Genomic DNA, 18,875 nt, shown 5'->3' on the forward strand with positions numbered 1-18,875 from the left:
ATGGCCGGCATTCTCCCATGAAGGTGTATTTCCTACATTTCCAAATAAACCTCTGTCCATGTGTCTGACTAACATGTGCTGAAATTCTTTCTCCTTAGCCAAAGACCTCGCCAATCCTGAGTTCCTGAGTCAAGGAATCAACCTCTTACTCCCTGACACGGTAAGCGAGGCCTTAGCCTGAGGCACAAAAGCTAAAGGGTTTCAAATAACTCATTAATAAAGTTAAATCATAATTCAATGCAATATTTTTTTAAAAAAATTAAGGTAAAACCCCCCACAATGAACAAATTCTTAAAACTTGCACAGGATCCGTGTTCCCAATGTTTCCTTTTGTCTTGGGCCCAGCCTGCTCCTGTAACGCTGCCAGAGGGATTTCTCTGCTCAACTCTGTCACTGCGACACCATCCTAGATTCAGTACAGGGAGATGAGTGACGGCTGAAAGACAGAAGAGCAGCCAGGGGAGGTGGCCCGCAACTAAGCCTAGCTGAGGACCCCACGTTCCAGGCCAGCTTGGGCAACACTGTGAGATGAGGGGGAGAGATAAAAAGAAGAAGAGAGGGAGAGAGGACAGGCAGGGCAACCGCACGGGCACACAGGAGGCACTCCGCATGTGTTAATTTCCTTCTTCTGAACTTCCTGCTCACTTTCCCGCCTGGAAGCTGGAAGATGCTCCTCTCAGCCTTGAACACAAGCTGGAATCGCCAGGGCAGCTCTTACCCCTGCCCTTCTCCCACTGCGCAGACCCCGCCCTGGAGCAATCAGATGGGCACTTGTGGCTAGGGGCCCCGGCCTCAGTACTTTGTAGAGTTCCCGGGGTGATGACAGTGTACAATTAAGAAGCATGCATCTGAGAGCCACCGCTCTAAAAGGCCATAATTACTCGGCCTCGGAGCCTTCGCAATCTGCCAGTGTCTGCCTGGACCCGGGCATATCAGGAATCGCCAGCATCTGTGCGAAGCTTCCACGGAGCTCAGGATAGGAGCTGGCAAAACCCCCACATCCTGAGCATCTGTGCAGCCTCCAGCAAAGCCACTGGGCATAAAGAGTCCAGAGCTAGCCAGGCACGGTGGCACATGCCTGTAATCCTAGTACTTAGGAGGCCAAGACAGGAGGATCACGGGTTCCAGGCTAGCCTTAGTAACTTAGCAAGACCCTCGGCAACTTAACGAGATCCTGTTTAAAAATAAAAATTAAAAGGGGTACAGCTCAGAGAGGTAGAATATCCCTGAGTTCAACCCCAGTACATTAAAAAAATAAATAAATAAAAGTCCAGTGCTGTCAAAATCTAGAAAGGCCTCTTGGGCCCCCAGGAGAACACTGCAGCCTTGGGAGGTCAGTGCTGCCCTTAGAGAAGTCAGGGAGGAAAGGGCAGTTCCCATGCCAACTGTATCTTTCCCTCCAAAGAGTGGACAGGTGAAAAGAGAACACAGTGGGGGCCCTTCCCACAGGTGGTCACTGCAGAAAGCCAGCTGTCACCGTGGTGGTGTATCACCTGACTGCGGTGACCCTGCCCAAGGGCTGTGCAGTGAGCGGGGAAGCAGGATGGAGGGAGGAAATGAGCGAAGGAGTGAAAGGATGGATGAGGGAAGGGAGGACGGGGGCAATAAGAGCCTGTGGAAGAGCAAACGGAAGCCAGAGGAAGCACCAACAGCTCAACATGCTGCTCTGCAGGTGACCCCGGAGCCAACAGTAAAGCAGGCCCCAGAGCTCATCAGAGACAGACTCTCAGGCCCCGCCCCAGACCTTCCAGATTTGTATATTCAACAAGATCTCCAAGTGATTTGTGTGTGCATTAAAATGTGGAGAATACTTGATAAACTATCAGTGCGCCCTAGCCTTAGCTAGATACATTATAATCACACCAAAAACTTTAATAAAGAGCCCAGTGATGAGTTAAAACAGAACTTCCAGGGCTGTGGCCTGGGTGTGCACAGCAAGGGGCCTGTCACAGCACCCTCCCTCCCTCCCAGGGGAGCCTAATGTCTGGCTGGGGGTTGGGAACCTATGACCACAGCCGTGAGCAGCCTAAGATATCATAAGAGCAGATGGGGGCGATCAACGTGGCTTCCCTGGGCAAAGGGCCTCATGTTGGCGATGAAATGTAGATTCTGAGCGGCGGAGAGGAGCCCTGTTGTGCTCTCCCCCGGCCCCTCTTTCCCAATCCACTGGGTGGGACTCCTTCTGAAGAGGCAGCCTTCCCTTGGGAGAGCTGTCTGAAGGGTGAAGAGGCCTGCAGTGTTTTCCTATACATTAGCACCAGCCTCTGCCCAAGGGCACCCAGGGCCAGCAGATTCCAGCCCAGTCGCCCGCTAAGGTCACTAAAGAACCTAGGATCAGAGGGACCTAAATGCATGGGCCTATCGTCAGGAGTCTGGGGTCAAAGGTACAGGTTCAAGGGTTGGCTTCAAGGACTCTAATAGAACATCTTAGCACCAAGCTGGACAACCAATGGCCTGCAGAAGTTTCTTTTAATCCAAATAAAACCTTTAAATCGTGTGATCTCAAAATAAAAATTTATAGGGATGTAGCTAAAACACTAGAGAACTTGCCTAGTGTGTGTGAGGCCCTGGGTTTAATCTCCAGTACTGCAAAAATGAAGATGAATGAATATATACATATACAAACAATAAGGTTTCCCAGATACTGAAAAATCCCTCCAAAGAGAAGAACCTGAGCAGAGCAGGCGGCTCTGCCTTTAAATCCCGCTCCCGGCCCTCCACACAATGCTCCAGCTGCCTCTGCCTCATTCCAAAGCCAGGGGCCTGGTGGGAGTCTGAGGTTCACAAAGAGGCCACCTTTCGTGAGAAGCAAGAGTTCAGTTTAATTGAACATGTTATTCCATCCTTCCCCCTCCCTCTCTAGAGGGCCAGCCAATCAGCGGCCAGTCCTGACGGGAAGGCCCAGCGTGTCCTAGAGAGAAAGCGAGGGGCAGGGTCCAGGCAAGGGGAAGCCGTGGGGGGCGTGTGGCCTTGGTTCTCTGGTAACTTCTTCCTCTGGCTGAGAGAGGCCATTGGCAGGCAGGAGATCCGTTACAGACGGGGTCACACTTGGTCAACAAGTGTCCTCTGACATGGCGGCAGGAGGTGGGGCTCAGGGGCGAGGTATCGGCAGGGCGAGGTTGGGGGACGTGAGGACCTGCAGGCACGGGGCACGGGGGGCCTCTCTGCTCCTCTGGTTTGAGCAAGGTCCAGTCACCCTTCGGTTGAATGCAGAGCCCGTAATCCCATGGGCAGCCTCTCCAGAGTGGGTAATAAGTGACCATGGGACCGCTTCCATGGTCTTCCCAAAGGTGCCAAGGAAGGCCTAGCTGGGGCCCAGGGCCCAGGCACCCCCTTCCTGTCTCCAGCACAGGTGCCTCTGGGCCAGTCATCAGAAGAGTCTGGAAGTCAAGGGCGGATGGGTGGGACCCTGACTGGGTCTCCGTGGGCTTCAGGTTCTAGCCAGGGAGTCTGCAAGGCTGCCGTCTTGGCAGATGGGGTCTTCTCCTCAGAGTCCAAGCCCCTGCAGTGTGCGGAGGGGGTCGCACCCGAGTTGGCCTGCAGGGGGGTGTGGGGAAGCTGCTGTCGGTGGGGTGGGTACCAGCTCCAGAGGCAACTCGGGGCGAGGCAAGGGTGACTGTAGAGGCCTGCTGTAGCCCTGGTCAGGTGGCAGGTCCCGCGTCCTCCTGATGCACGTCTTGGGGTGGGGTGGGGCGGGGTGGGGCGGGGCGGGGCGGGGCGGGGCACACTGAGCCTTCGCAGACGCATCTCTACATCACTGGGATCCACTTATTGTCCTCATTGTAGAGGAAGGACTGCTTCCCGGGGAATTCTGGCTTGTACGAGGCTGAGGGGAGAGAGAGAGAGAGAGATGAAGAGAGGAAGGGAGGCTGGTTGCTGGGGCCCTGGCATTCCACCTCAGTGCCAGAAAGGCTGAAGAGGGGAGGCCAAGAGGGAGGAAGGGACAGGGCTCATGGGACGTGGCTCCTGACGCTCCAGGCCGGACTGCAGCTGTGGCTTCTCAACTCGTTTTAACTTCCTTAACAAATATTGCAAAACTGTTTTCTATGAAATATGAAAAGCATATTGGGTGAAGCAACATTCTTAGAGAAGAAAAGCATGTTTGTTGGGGCTTTGTTCTGATTTAGCTCTGAAACTTCCAGAGAAGTGGAAGCCGGGACAATTGTGGACGTGGTCCTCCAAGAGAGTACCCAGCTGGGAAGGGGAGCCACAGCCCGGGCACCCAAACTCTTCTAGCAAGCCGACATGCTTCCTGAGGGGCGTTGGCATATCCTCCTGGGAAGCTGGGAGGGGCTCATGGCAGCCAGGCCCATCTGCGCCCGTAGGGAGACAAGAAGGCAGATGGAGCGGAGCTAGCACGTGCATTCACCGGGGAGCCCTTCAGGGAAGCCCGCGCTGCGCAGGTGGTCACAGCAGCAGGACCTGGCCTGGGCCTGTGCACCAGGTGCACCCCCACTTAGGCAAAGCTCCCAGGGAAAGGGGCCAAATAGGTCTCCCACCTGTCCCAAGGCCACCTGACCTCCTGAGGAGATGACCGTGCTTGCTGGAGCAAACTATGTTCTCCTGGACTGACCGGATTCCCTCTAGGTCAAACCTCTGCAGTCTCCGTGGTATGACTGTCATTACAGCTGCAAGACCAAGCTAGAGGATTCACTTTCTCCCTGTCCCATCTCCCTTACATTTCCCTTGCCTGGGTGCAATGGGAGGAGTTTCCCCCCTACCAGGCTGATGTCTCTGGACTGTGACCTCAGCCTCCCAGGGTGGGAGCACTGCCCACACTCGCTGAGAGGTGGCCCTGCGTGGCCTTCCTGCTCCTGCACCCCTGCCAGTCCCCAATTGCCAAGACATCCTGCTGCCTCGGCATCTATGTGTTGAGACCCCACTTCACATAGTTAATCGGCAGAACGCCCCGAGAAAGAGGTATCTTCTCTGGCCAAAATATCCCCCACTTTTACCCTTCATGACTATTAATATTTCCTTTAACTTTCTACACGAATTGCTCCAGTGATGTGAAATCAGGACTATAAATAGAAATTGAGTCCGTGGATATAAATTTTCTAATAATTTGTATAAACATCCTTGGCTTTGCTCAATAGTAAGGAAAAAACTGGCCAGAACTCAGATGCTGTGATAAGCATTCCAGCTGCAGCAATCACAAAGGGTCTCCGATCCTCACTCCTATCACTAGGTTAAGCTATTAACTCCGGTAACCGATAGCTCAGTTTAAGGAAACTTTGTTTACCCTTGAGATCCTGCCTAGAGACAGAGAAGATAAAATTTTGTGTGTGACTTCGAAGCAATTTAGTTGATGAACAACTTAGTTGCCAAAATACAATAGAGCCAAGGAGAAAGATTGTTGACCTTCACGCCCAGTGTGAGTGTTCCCCGAAACAGGGAGAATGCCGCATGGCTAGAAATGAAAATGACAAAATAAAGGACAGATATTCTAAATATATATGTATGAAGGAAAGGAAATACTGTAAGAGTAAGAAAGCACTTTTTCATGAAGAAGAGCTTATCATAAGAACGTCCCGACTGGGGAAGAAAGGAATTAGAAAGTTAGAAGCAGGTTGCAGAGGGTTTGTGATAAGGAAATGGATTATTAGAGATCAATAGGCCTTTAATAGGCTTTTTGTCTAAAAAAGAGTGTTCAGCAGTCAAGGAAATACATCTGACAACTAAATCCAAGAACTTCAGTGTTATTTGTGGTGTCTTATTTGCCAAGCTGTGTTGTGAGTTTTTGTAAGCTTTCAGACTTCAGAAGGCAAAGCGGATGAGATCTGAGAGACTCCCATCGCATCTCCCTGAACCACCACAGCTCCCCATGCTTCTCATATGGATATAGATGGAAACTTCAAAAAAGAAAGCAAAAGAAGATTCCATGAGAAGGCGTATTCTCCAAGCCCTGGGCCTTGGGCTTGCCTGTATTGCCTTTGGAATTTACCTTTGGACCTGCCCTGCTGCAATATCGGAAGAAAGATCCGGAGCTTATCTCCTAAATGCTGGACTAGTCATTTACTTTGTTTATATGTAATTTACTATTGTTTTGCTGTGATTGCCCCCCTTCCCTTTCTTTTTTTTTTTTTCTCCTATTATTAATCTCACTGGTGAAGGGTATAAATTTCTCTGGGTTCCTGTAATAAATTGTCATTGGCTCAAGAAGCCTTTGTCCACCTCAAATTCTTTCCCAAGCGCCGTACCTAAAAAACTTAGGGAATTCATAGAGGGAACAGAATTGCTGCAGATAAGTTTCTGCAGAACTCCACCTGCCTTTTGCCCCATCTTTCTGAGGCTCCCGGTCGCGAGTGGACTTGCCCCCACAGGACTGAGCCAGTCGGTAACACCCAATGCCACCAGTTCTGGCCACTGTTGGGGAGGAGCAATAGAGAAGGGAGCCATGGAGAGCTACAGACAGGTGGGAAGCAGAGACCACCCACCGGAGTGAGCCCCTCAGGGCACCAGCTCGCGAGTGGTCCCAGATATGAGAGAGCGGCTCCTGGAACAGTCCCTCCCTGGTTTCTTCCATTGTAAACAATGTGTGTGTTTGTGTGTGTGTTTGTGTGTGTGTGCACTCATGTGTGTTGGGAGTACACATGGGGCCTGTGCCCAGCAACCAATGCTCCATGGGGCTGTGGACAGCTCACCCCAGCTCTTCCCTGTCTCCAAAACATCTCGGCCAGACGAGGCCTGTGGCTTCAATATCTTTCAGAACAAGAACTTTTCTGATAATCTGAAAAAAGCTATGGCCCCTTTCTCTAGAAAATAGTTTGTGCACGCTGCAAATTTACAGACAATTCAGAGTGGCTGGCCATCTGGAGCCCGTCTTTGACCCTTTAGACCTTCCTGGTTTTCAGTTATGAATCCCTGGCCTGGATTATCTCAAGAGCCCTTTTGCCTTAAGAAACAAAATATTTTTATGCTCTGAAAACGTGAGCTGATAACTCTCCTGAATCTGCTCTCACTCCTATAACCTGTTTGGCAAACAGCCTATAAATCAGTGGTATTCGATGGCCTAGGAATGGCAAACAATTCCAGAAGACTGGGTTTTTACAGTCATTTAAAGCAGTCCTCTGACCTGGGCCGGGCAGGTCTTGCTGGGGCGTCAGTGCGGCCCACCGGCTGGTGTTGGACACAAACGACGCGCTGGAGATGAAATGCTTGGGGGGCCCCGCGTAGTCCACAATCTCATACTGGCCGGGGCCCGGGAGAGGGGGCTTCGGGGGCAGAGACAAAGGCTGGGCGGAGAAGTTCAGGATGGGGTTTTTCCTTTGGAAAAGACAAAATGGGAAGATGTCGCTAAAGCAGTTTGTTGGGGGAATGCCAACTCTGAGACCCAGCCAAGGCCCACGGGGCGGCGAGGCTTCCACAGGAGGCTCACACACAGCAGCCATTGCAGCCGGAGAGCTGGGCAGAGCCCAGCGCTGGCACTCAGAGCCCAGGCCTCTGGGCCTCAGGTTCCTGAATCGCACAAGAGCAGTCGGGGTGGTACTTACCTCATAGGCTTCTGCCAGAGTACAATGAGATGATGCCCCTCAGACACGGTGCTTAGGACGGGCCTGGCACCCCGGGGAGCTCGGGATGCATGCCGCAGCTATGCTGAGCTGATCAGGAAGGGCAGGCGGCAGAGTGGTCTGTGTGCCCACTCAGACAGTTGACGGGGCCTGGCTGGAGCGAAGGCTTCGCAGGGACCAATGGGAAGAGGCCGTGGTGACCATGGCGGGTTTGCCAGGGCTAAGCAAGATGAACAGGCAGCCCCACTCCAGGGATCTGCTGTCCCACAACCAGTGGACTGGGGCTGTTGAGCGTTAGTGACAGAATCCTGCCAAGGGAGGATGCGGGAGTGGAAAACACTGGGCTGCACATCTAGAAGGCCTGCGGGATGCACACTGCTTCCGTCTGTGTCCTGCCTCCTTTGGGAGCAGGGGTCTGTCTTATCTCTGGTAAAGAGAGATTTAATGAAAGCGAAATGGAACCTGCACTCAAGTTTAAGCCCTCTCATTAATCCACACAGGGACTCAGTTTCCCCATCAGTACACGGACGGAGTTGGGCAAGGTGACCTGTGAGGCCAGGTGTGCCCTCCGGGCACAGTTCTGTGGGGTGCCAGCATGTCCTGGGGCTGTGGGGGGCACGCCTCCTGTGTCAGCCTTGAGTGCTGGGATTTCAGGTGTGCACCCTTGCGCCTGGCTGCCCACAGAACCAGAGAGACCTAGAGATGTCCAGTCAGCCTCCTCGTTTTGCTAAAGAAGTTGGTGTCCAGAGAGAAGAAGTGACGTATCTAAAGTCAGAGAGCAAGTTAGCGGCAATTCAGAGAAAGCACCATGGCAGAGGGGATGAGCTTGGGAGTCACACAGACCCGAGCTGCACCTGTGAGCCTGGCCGTGAGACTCGAGACGAGTGTCCTTCGCTCTCAGAGCACCCACTCTTCATAGGGTGCTACGAGGCACCCACGCAAGGTATGCAAAGCACCTCCCATAGCGCCAGCATGTAGCAGGTGCTCAGTAGAGCAGTTGGCATCACAGCCCCTGCAGCCATGTGCTGCGTTGCCCTGGAGGAGCGACCAAAGGGAGATGTAGGGGCCTCGCACAAGGGCCATTCACGGGTGCCTCCCTCTCACCAGCTGCGTGTCCTCAGAGGCTCTCCTTGACTTCCCTAAGCCTCGTTTGCTTCACCTGAGAAATGGTGGGCTACCTGCCTCCCCGAAGAGTGAGGAAGAATAACCAGTGCTCTGTGTGGTTTTTTTTTTTTTCTTTTCTTTTCTTGGTACTGGGGATTGAACTCGGGGGTATTCTAACTCTCAGCTACATCCTTGGCCCTTTTTATTTTTATTTTTTTGTTTTGAAACAGGGTCTCACTAGATTGCTGAATCTCACTAAATTGCTGAGGCTGGTCTCGAACTTGTGATCCTCCAGTCTCAGGCTCCCAAATTCTAAGATCGCAGGAGTGTGCCACCACCCCTGGTTTGTGTTACTTTTTAACATAGAATCTGTTAGAATAGAATTTTAAACTCTGTGCATAGAGAATGCCGATAGAGGAAGAGACAGACTAATTCTTTCTGGGTATATCTAGAAATCCAGCCTGGAAGAGGTAACGTTTTCCCTGAGGCATAAGCAGGAAGCTCGTGGGTAGACAGAGTGTGGAGGGCACAGGCATGAAGGCGGTGACAGCCGTGGCCACGTGGCAGGGGCGCGGGCGGTGCAGAGACGCAGGCCGCCGCCTCGGCTGCCTTCGGCCCCCTCCACCCCTGGCTTCTGGCTGCTCACTTGTTTCCAGCTATCCCCCTTTGCAGACCCCGAGAGCATCGTGGCCTCTCCACCCAGCCTAATTTCCTGTGCACCCCCTGCTCCCTTCTACCTTCTAGAAACACCAACACAACACTTCAGCAGCTAAGAATACTTTCTCTGCAAACTCTGATTCATCCTCACCCTCAGCCTGGTACCTACACCCCCATATTGGGACCCTTTGCTCCGCCCCCTCGGCACCTGCCAATGCCCCTCCCACCTGCCTCACAGGAGTCTGGGGTTTGGAGGCAGGTGGACCCAGGTTCCCGGAAGCCCGCCCCGAGCAGGCCCGGCCTCACTGCAGACTCCAGCAGCAGCAGCAGCGGGCACAGCAGGAGAGGTGGGCGGGGGTCCGGAGGGGGCCTGCGAAAGTTCCTAGCTGGTGTGCTGGCCCTCCGTCTGACTGTTCCACTTTCCTCCATACGTGACTTACAGGTTTTCCTGCTTCCTACCTGCCTGGCTCTTCAAGGGAGGGGATTGTGCCTGGTCCAGCTTTGCCCCTTCCCCGGCCCTATTCTGAGGACATTTGCTGAACTGCAGAGAAGCTGAAGCAAGTCAGGGAGCCTGGGTGCTCGAACCCCATGTCCCTTACTCCCCCGGCCCAGGGGGTCGCTTGTGCCAAGGTGGGGCCCAAGAATGACAAAGGTCAGGCGGATCAAACCAAGGCAGGCCACAGAGCACCCCGGCCCGGGCTTTTATGAGCCTCTCTGCTTAGTTTAAAGCAGCAAGGTCCCGCCCATAGAGAGGAGGCATCCATCAAAGGCCGGAGTTGGCAGCAACTAGATTAAAGATGTTTGTAGCTTCTACTGTGAGCTGTTTGCAAATCGCCCAAGAATAATGAATGTCTTGGAAGACGCAGCAGGTCACTGGCAGAAGGCATCAGGACCCTCAGGACACTCCCAGGCACAGGTTCACTCTGCCTCGGGGGTTCCCAGGGCTGGGAGGGGTGAGGGGCAATTTTTCTCCACATTAAAGGACAGGTAGTTGCCTCTGGGGAGTCATACAGTCTCTGTTCAACAGGCGAGGGGGCACAGAGGACAGTGGCTTGGGGAGAAGCATCCCATAGCAAATTGGAAATCCCAGAGGGTCTTTCTGTGGGTGCAGCGTAGTCACCCAAGTTGGAGCGGGGCCAGTGGGCTCAGTTCCTCAGCTCTGGCTGTGACCGGAGAGCGTGCCCGTGCCAAACCAGCGGCTTAGAAACCCCAGGAAGTTGATGGAGGTGGAGAGCGTCTCTGGGCGCTCGGCCTCCACCTGGCTCGGGGAGCGTGAGCCGGAGGTCACACGAGGAGAAACCATCCTGAGCTCCCAGGGCCCGGCTGAGTCACTGCTGTGACGGGCACCCAGGGCTGACAGCTTACTTGGCTTCTGAAGACAGCCTGGAAGTGGTGAGACCCTGTCCCGCGGAGCCGGCGAGGGCCCAGCTCGGGGACACCAGCATTCTCCGGCTGGCTTCTCCAGCGGGGGAGCTCGGAGCCGGCAGCTGACACCATGGGGCTCAGAACCCGGGCTGAGCAGGGCACCAGCGCCACGCGGCTGCTGTGGGCGCTGTCTTTCACCCCATATCCACATCATGACGGCCCGACTCACCAGGATGAGTTTGCATTTCCCGGGAGCCAGGCATCCTGCCTGTCCCAGGTTCACAGGGGTGCCGCGTGGAGGAGGCAGAGGTTCCATGTGCCCTGCCTTTGGGGCCTGTGCTAGCCCACTGCTCAAGCTGCCTGCAGCCTTCCGGGGGGACACGGCAAGGCCCCTCCCACCCGAGTGCTTTGTTTAAGCCACCGCCTTCCTGTTCTTGGGCTCCCCGCTCCTGGGGGGTAACTTGGGACTAACAACTGGGGAGAATCCCCACCTGCCCTTTCTCCCCTCACGCTGAAGAAAGAGCCAGCATGCTGCTTTTGCAAGCTGCAACCCCACCCAAGGATGGAGGCCAAGCAATTCCCACCCTGCGTGAACAGGGCCCGTCACATGCCACACGTGTGCGTGCAGGGCCTGGCGCCTCCACGGGAAAAACTCAACCCTGAGCCTCAGGCCCTCGTCCACGTCTCCCCGGGCCTGGGGCTCCGTGGGTGACCAGGTGGATGTGGACAAACTTGAAACCCAAGGTGCACAGGGTAGTGGGGGAGAGAGCAACGTGGACTCCCTCGGGGGCCTGGCCACCCCAGAGCACGGCCCCATCGGGCTCCGGGCCTTCTCTGCCCTCCACAGACACAGGAAGATGGAGCTGGAGCCTGCCAGGCTGGAACGGGCTGCTCCTCCAGGGTCCAGATGTGCCCCCTCCGCCTAGGCTGCCTATGCTTCCCTCCCTGCCCCGGGCGAGCGACACAGCCAGCAAACCCGGAGGCCTGGAATGGACAGATGTCCCTCCTCGCTCAGGGAGAAGGGAGGCCAGAGAGACGCCGAGAGCAGCCCAAGGCCGCAGAGCCCGTTCAGAGCCCGTTCACACGAATATCCCGCTGTACAATCTGGGGAACCAAGGTCGGAGTCTGGCTTAACAGGCGCCTAAACCGCAGGCCTCCTCAGAGCCTTTAACACGTCCGAGGCACGCTGTGATGCTCTCTGGGAAGAGGGGAATTCTGCGGTGCTTCCCAGACTTCTTTCTCGAGGGCCTCTTGCTCACAGGGCAGTAGGGTGCCAGGGGCGCAGACTCCAGATGCACCGCCCTGCCCCAGCTGGCCCTCGGGACATGTTCCCCAGCCTCGCCCTGGGGCTGCTCCGGGGAGCCTGGCTGAGCTGTGGTGCCCGTCCGCCTGAGCACCCTGCACACTCGGTGCAGAGCCGGGGCCTGCAGAACCCGTGACCACAGACGTGACCACCGCAAGGTGAGATGACTTCGACTTGCTCCTCCAAACACGAGCAAAAGGCAAAGACCCTTCCCCAGGTAACACGGTTCGACACCGAGTTCTCCACGCTCCTGTCCTGTGTCGCCATGCACCGGGAAGAAGCCTCCAGATATGGGTGGTGGGCTTGACTGCCTACTCAAATAACGGCTGTCTCTGGTATGCTAACATGTCTACAGGATGCTGAGTGATATCAGCTCTAACAAGAGTGACAGCTAAGTGTCTGAGGAGATAGAAGCGCTTCCCCTGCCTTGAACATCATGCAACATGCATGTAACACACAACATGCAACATACACGTGTAACATAAAACATCCTGTGGGGCCCCATAAATGTAGACATTTGGGCATGGGGGGTACTGGGATTGAACCTAGGGGAATGCTATCTTTGGGTTCCACCCCAGCCCTATGTTTAAATTTATTTTTTATTTTGAAACAGACTCTCACTAAGTTTCTGTGGCTGGCCTGGAACCTGCAATCCACTTGTTTCAGCCTCTCAGATATTGGAATTACAGGCATGTGATACCATACCTGGAGAGAGAGGTATATAATATTCAACTAAAAAGAGTAGCAGCTATTTTCAAGCTCCTTCTCTCTTCTGTGTAAGCCTCACAGACGCCCTGGGAGAGAAGATGTCACTCACTGAACTCTGAGGCTCTCAGGTCTGCCACCAGCAGAGCCCGTCCTCTCAGCCACTCTGTTCAGCTGGCAGAGCGGGGGCAAGGTCGCGTGCGGAGGTGACCGGAGCCAGCCTGGACGCCGGATGTCTCAGACATTCGGGGATAACCTGTTTCTGGAGATCGATTCTCCACAGTCCCTAGCAACAGGGACTGGGGAAGAGTCGACCTGCGGAACCTGGGACCAAGAGGGCAGAAGGTGCCCAGCAGTCGCCTCTGTCCAGGGTCTGAGGCCGCAGATTCGTGACTTGCTCTGCCCCTTAATCCCTGCCCCCTTTCCCTAGGCTGACGGTTTGATGATGCCCAGTAGGGCCAGCCCCCACCCCCACTGTGGCTGGGGGCCCAGACACCTGTCCAGCCCCACCAGCACGCCCTCCCAATGGCCAGGCCTGCCTGGAGGGGCTGCCCAGGGGCGAGGGCTTAGATGGTGATAGGACTGACCTTAACTGCCATGAGTTCTATGACCATCTGAGGAATAAATATGCCTTGTATGTTTTTAAGCCTTTTAGATATTAAAAATGATAACACAGATGTCTGTCCCTACTTTTTTTTTGGGGGGGGGTATTGGGGATTTAACCCAGGGGCATTCTACCTCTGACTACACCCCAGCCATGTTTTATTTTTATTTTGAAACAGGGTCTTACTAGGTTGATGATAGTCTCACTACTTGCTGAGGCTGTCCTTGAACCTGAGATCCTCTGTCTCAGCCTCCCAAGTACTGGGATTACAAGCATGTGCTACCATGCCCAGCCTGTCTCCACATTTTTTTTTTTTTTTTGCAGTACTGGGGATGGAATCCAGGGGTATTCTACCTCCAAGCTATACCCCCAGCCCTATTTTTTATCTTTTTTATTTTGAAACAGGGTCTCACGGAGTTGCAAAGAGCCTCCCTAAGTAGCTGAGGCTGTCTGCGAACCCAGATCCTCCTGTCTCAGCCTCCCAAGTACTGGGATTACGAACATGCACTCCACTTTTTAAATCTGTGTTACTATTAAGTCACTGCACCTATCATACGCCTGGCATATTTTTAATTCTGAAAGCACTCTTTGAGGTGTGAATTACCCCACTCTACTTACAGACAAAGGCGTGGAGGCTCAGAGAGGTTAGTACATTCCCCAGGGCCAGAGCGTGGACACAGCAGAGGAGAGGTTTAAACGCAGCAGGTCTGGCCAGCTATAATCCAGGCTGCAACCTCCCTCAGTATGAAACTCTGAGAGCTTCACTGCGTCTGTGTGCCCTGTGCCCCGCTGTGAAAACAGAACAGGGTCAGCCACAGTGGACACCGCGTTGTGGACCGTGGGAGCGTCCACGCGGTGCTGAGCCCAGTGGCCCGAGGCACCTCCAGTGAGCTTAGGCAAACCGACGTGGGCAAATCTCTCAGCCTCTGCTGAAGCTAGCTTCTTCCTCTATGAAGTAAGAATACTTATCCTACCGCTGGGTGATCGTGGTCACTGGAGCTTTTAAGTTGCCAGCACGGAGCGGTTGCGCAATGATTACGCATGCGCCGATGTCTGCTGAGCGCCCCGTGTGCGGGCGAGGGGCCCGGACCCGAGTCCTGCCAGGCCTTTCCCTTCTGCCCACACAAAGGAGGCGAGGAGAAGCGGGACTCACGGGAGATGGGGCTTCTTGGGAACTCTGGCATGATCGTTGGGGTTGTAAGAGCCGGGCCCAGGGCCTGTTGACGTCAGTTTTAATCCACGGTTGGTTTTCGATTTAAAGCAAGACATTAGTATCTTTGGCGACTGCTTCACAAGGGACTCGTTGACATTGTAATGCCCTAAAGAGAAAGCAGTTTTAAAATAGAATAAGGAATTCTTCTCAAACAGATAAAAACCAGTGCCTTACCCCTAAGGAGAGACACTTGGTAACAACACTTCAGAGGCGTCCAAGGAAGAGCAGCCTGAAGACACAGAGGGACACTTGCTGCCCAGCTCGCCCGGCCCTCGTGGCCGCCGCAGGGTGGGCGCATCCCCTCTACGCTAAACACCAGGAATCCAGACACCGAGAACCAGCGAGCCTGCCCGAGGGCGAGCGTCCAGACAGCGACTTTGACGACCCCCCACCTTCCTGGAGCTCGGGCTCCTCTACAGAGTCAGAGCAATCAGTCTTGCAGTAATGGGGTTATTATGCTAGATATAATATTTGAACGGTTGCTGTAAATATCACACGAGCACTGAGTACTTACTGAACTACTACTGTGTGGAGAAACATCTGCCTGTCTCCAAAGCCCATGTTTCCCCATATGCCACCGAGCTCCCTCTCGGGGGGTCAGTGCGCACAGAGCTCGAGGGAGGAAGAGAAGGGCCTGGCCCGGGTGGAGGGAGCGGGCTGCCTCCTGCCCTCTCCGCAGCGCCATCTGGGAGCTCAAATCAGCAACACCAGGCAAAGGCCTTCGAGAAGTCTGTGTGCTGCGACCACGCCTTCCTGATACTAGGAAATTATTCAGCAAAGGAAAGTTCTAGACGCAAAGGTGCCCACAGCAGTAGCAGCTACACTGTAAGAAAGTGTCCATGACCCCAGTGTCTAAGGGCAGGAGCAGGGTTAGGACGAGGGCCAGTCTAGCTGTCAGCCGGACCGGGACAACTACCAACACCACGAAGCCACATGGGCATGGTTTTCAAAATATACGTGAGTAAGAATAAAAATTAAAATGAAGCCAAAAAGTCTATACACACTATAATGGCAACTATAGAAATACACACACACACACACACACACACACACACACACACGCTTTCGGGAGGGAGAAAAGGGACTGGAGAATCGCAGTTTGCAGACAGCCTCAGTTACTTAGCGAGGCCCTTCGCAACTCAGACGCTATTTCAAAAAATAAGAATACTCAAAAGTAGGGCTGGAGGTGTAGCTTGGAGGTACAATGCCCCTGGGTTCCATTCCCAGTTCCACAAAAAAAAAAAAAAAAAAAAAAAAAGTTTGGAATCCAGAAAAGTAGGAACAATTATATTAGTGACACTATGGGTAGAAGACATTTCAGATTCTCAAAGCATCGTAAATTTAATTTGTAAATTCAAATTTGTAAATTTGATTTTAATTGTTTATTTATCTATTTGGTACTGGGAATTGGAAAGTGCAGTCTTAGTATACTTAGTATACTCTCTATAACCATGGTGCTTTAACTACAGGACTGTTTGTTTTTGTTTTCAGTACTGGGGGTGGAACCCAGGGTTTCTACTTCCGGGCTACACTCCCAGACCTATTTTATACTTTATTTGGAAACAGGGTCGCACTAAGTTGCTGAGAGCCTCACTAAGTAGCTGAGGCTGGCTTCGAACCTGTGCGATCCTCCTGTCTTAGCCTCCCAAGCGCAGGGATTATAAGCGTGCGCCACCACGCCCGGCAGTGGCACTGGGAATTGAATCCAGGAGTGTTCTACCTCTGAGCTACACCCCTTACCTCCTTTTACTTTTTATTTTGGAACAGGGTCCTGCTGATTTTTTGGAGGGTCTCACTAAATTGCTGAGGCTGGCCTCAAACCTGTGTTCCTTCTGTCTCAGCCTCCCACGTATGGGGATTAGGAGGTCTGCACTACCACGCCAAGCCAATTTTAATGATTTTAAATACAAGTTACTTTTCCATTGCAAAAGTACTGAAAACAACAACAGGGCACATACTAGCAAGATTTTTATTGAAATGATCGCCTTCAGTGAGGAGAAAGAGGCTCCCTCAAAGAACCAAGAGGCTAGATTACCCTTGTGCCGAGGAACACTTCGTTCACAAACATCCAGAACCTTAAATATTTCACATACCTTCTGGCTGAGCAATTCCACTTTAAGCCATTTATATAAGGAAGTAGTCATCTTGATTATACACGGGTTGTTAGTACAAGGATGGTCGCTGCTGTTCTTCTATTAGCAATCGGCTTCAAACCACCTGAACTTCCATCGAGAGGGCACGTGTCTTACTTTGTGTTCCCACCATACAGTGGGATAGTGCCGCATCCACTAAAAAGGGCGGCCCAGAAGGGCTCTAACAACACGAAAAGATGCTCCCGTATAGATACTTAGACTTTTTTTTTTTTTTTTTTTTTTTTGGTGGTCGTGGTGGTACTGGGGTTCCTGGAAGCCCTTTCTACCTCCGGGCTACAATCCCAGACCTATTTTTAAAATATTTTTATTTGGAAACAGGGTCTCTTAAACCAGAGCGGCTGGCTTCGAACCTGCTCGACCCTCCTGTCTCCGCCTCCCAAGCACAGGGATTACAAGCGTGTGTCACCACGCCCAGCTAGACTTCTTTTTTTTTAAGAGCAGATGTCAGAACTAGGCATGGTGGCACATGCCTAAAATACCACTATCTGAGAGGCTGAGACAGGAGGATCAATAGGTTCAAAGCCAGTGTCAGCAACTTAGTGAGACTCTCTGCAACTTAGAAGACCTCTTCTTTTTCTTTCTTTCTTTCTTTCTTTTTTTTTTTTTTTTTTTTTTTTTTTTGCAGTACTGGGGATGGAACCCAGGGGCATTCTACCTCTGAGCTACACCCCCAGTCCTATTTTTTTATTCTTTATTTTGAAACAGGGTCTCACTGAATTGCAAAGGGCCTCACTAACTATTAGCAGAGGCTGTCCGTGAACCACAATGCTCCTGTCTCAGTCTCCCAAATGCTGGGATTACAAGCGTGCGCCACTATGCCCTCTTAGGAAGACCCTATTTCAAAATAAAACATAAAATAGGACTGGACGTATAGCTCAGAGGTAGACTGTCCCTGGGTCAAATCCCTAGTAACACACACACACACACACACACACACACACACACACACACGATATCAATAGCACTTTCAATATTGGTATATATCTCTATTATCTCTCTCTCTCTCTCTCTCTCTCTCTCTCTCACACACACACACACACACACACACACGCACGTACGTATATAGCAACACTTTAATTGTAAACTGATATTTTACCTCTAGCCTCCAGCTGGGGGACCCTGAGCTGTCCACCTGCTTCCTAGGAATCTCTCTGGGTTGTAGAATGGAGCTAAGATATCAGCTCACAATTGTGTGGCGCTCCTGCTGCATGGGGTTGTGGAGGGTTGGGTGTGACAGTTGTAAAGCCCCAGCATATGAGAAGCGCTTAGCAGGTGCTAGAGTACCTTCTCCCCATCCTGCACTGGGCTTCAAGGGGCAGAGGGCTTCTTGGGACTCTCCCAGAAGGGAGCTGGTCCGCATGGCAGGCTGTGGGGTGCCCATATCCCTGGGCTCACTGGCGGGGACTCCAGCCAAGCCCAGGGACGTGTGCAGGGATGAGGCAGGGCGGGGAGCGTGAAGCCTGCTGAGCCTCCTAATTAGTGCTGGTTTTGTTGCGCAGCTTCAGACTGGTCTCGGTGTTAATCTGGATTTGCTGAAATCTGACTGTGTTCTGCAGCTTTATCCACACCCCTTGCAAGAGGGATGGTTGAGAGGTGAGGCCTCCAGCTCCTCTTCTGGGACCCCAGGCTCCCGAGAGAGGGGATCAGGACCCATCTGGGCTGATCCCATAGCATGCCCGCTCCAGGACTGGAGGTCTGAGAGCACAGGGCGCAGGCCTCCCCTCCCCAGCCCGGCAGGAGCACGCCCACAGGCCAGCACCCGAATCCTGGAGGCTCCAGAAGGCACCACTGAATAAAGGGGGAGTGGGCCCCTGTCAGACGCTCCGGTGGGCCTCTTAGTGGCCCGGTGACATTGGGAAAGTCTTTGCAATGCTCTGAGCCTCTGTTTTGGCAAAGAAAAGCAGGGCTGAGTGTGCGGAACTGCCAGGCTGCGCAGGAGTGCAATACTCACACGCAGAGCCATCCCCCATAGCTCTGTGGCTGGAGGGACAAGCTGCCGCCAGGCAGGAAAGCAAAGGACACTGAGGCTATCAAAGGTCCAGCAGCCATTGGTCTGCCTCTCCCCACCAGTGTCCCGCGATGGCACCCAGGGCATAGGGCTTTGCACCACTCTAAGGGAGAAACCTCTTCCCCACCTGGCTGCCCACAGCAGCCGTGCCTGGCCGAGAAAGGGGAGGCCAAAAGGCCGCTCTGGGGCACTTTGCAGAGCCAGCATGGCTCCCCGGAGGGGCGGCTGACCTCGTCATTCAGCACCTGCTCT

The 18,875-nt window shown here is 53.3% G+C and overlaps 1 protein-coding gene across 1 annotated transcript in view; it reads right to left on the reverse strand.

Moving 5' to 3' along the window:
• Positions 1-3,749: 3,749 nt before the first annotated feature.
• STPG1 (sperm tail PG-rich repeat containing 1) overlaps positions 3,750-18,875 on the reverse strand; it is a gene marked incomplete at both ends in the record, with an annotated part of 44,169 nt that continues 29,043 nt past the window's right edge. The window contains 3 exons of the mRNA XM_080690853.1: positions 3,750-3,826; positions 7,076-7,266; positions 14,403-14,568. Of these exons, the coding sequence (XP_080546979.1) occupies positions 3,750-3,826; positions 7,076-7,266; positions 14,403-14,568 (434 nt within the window). The remainder of the gene's footprint in view (positions 3,827-7,075; positions 7,267-14,402; positions 14,569-18,875) is intronic.

The sequence above is a fragment of the Muscardinus avellanarius genome (assembly GCF_963383645.1).
Source record: "Muscardinus avellanarius genome assembly, chromosome: 3".
Taxonomy (NCBI): Eukaryota; Metazoa; Chordata; class Mammalia; order Rodentia; family Gliridae; genus Muscardinus; species Muscardinus avellanarius.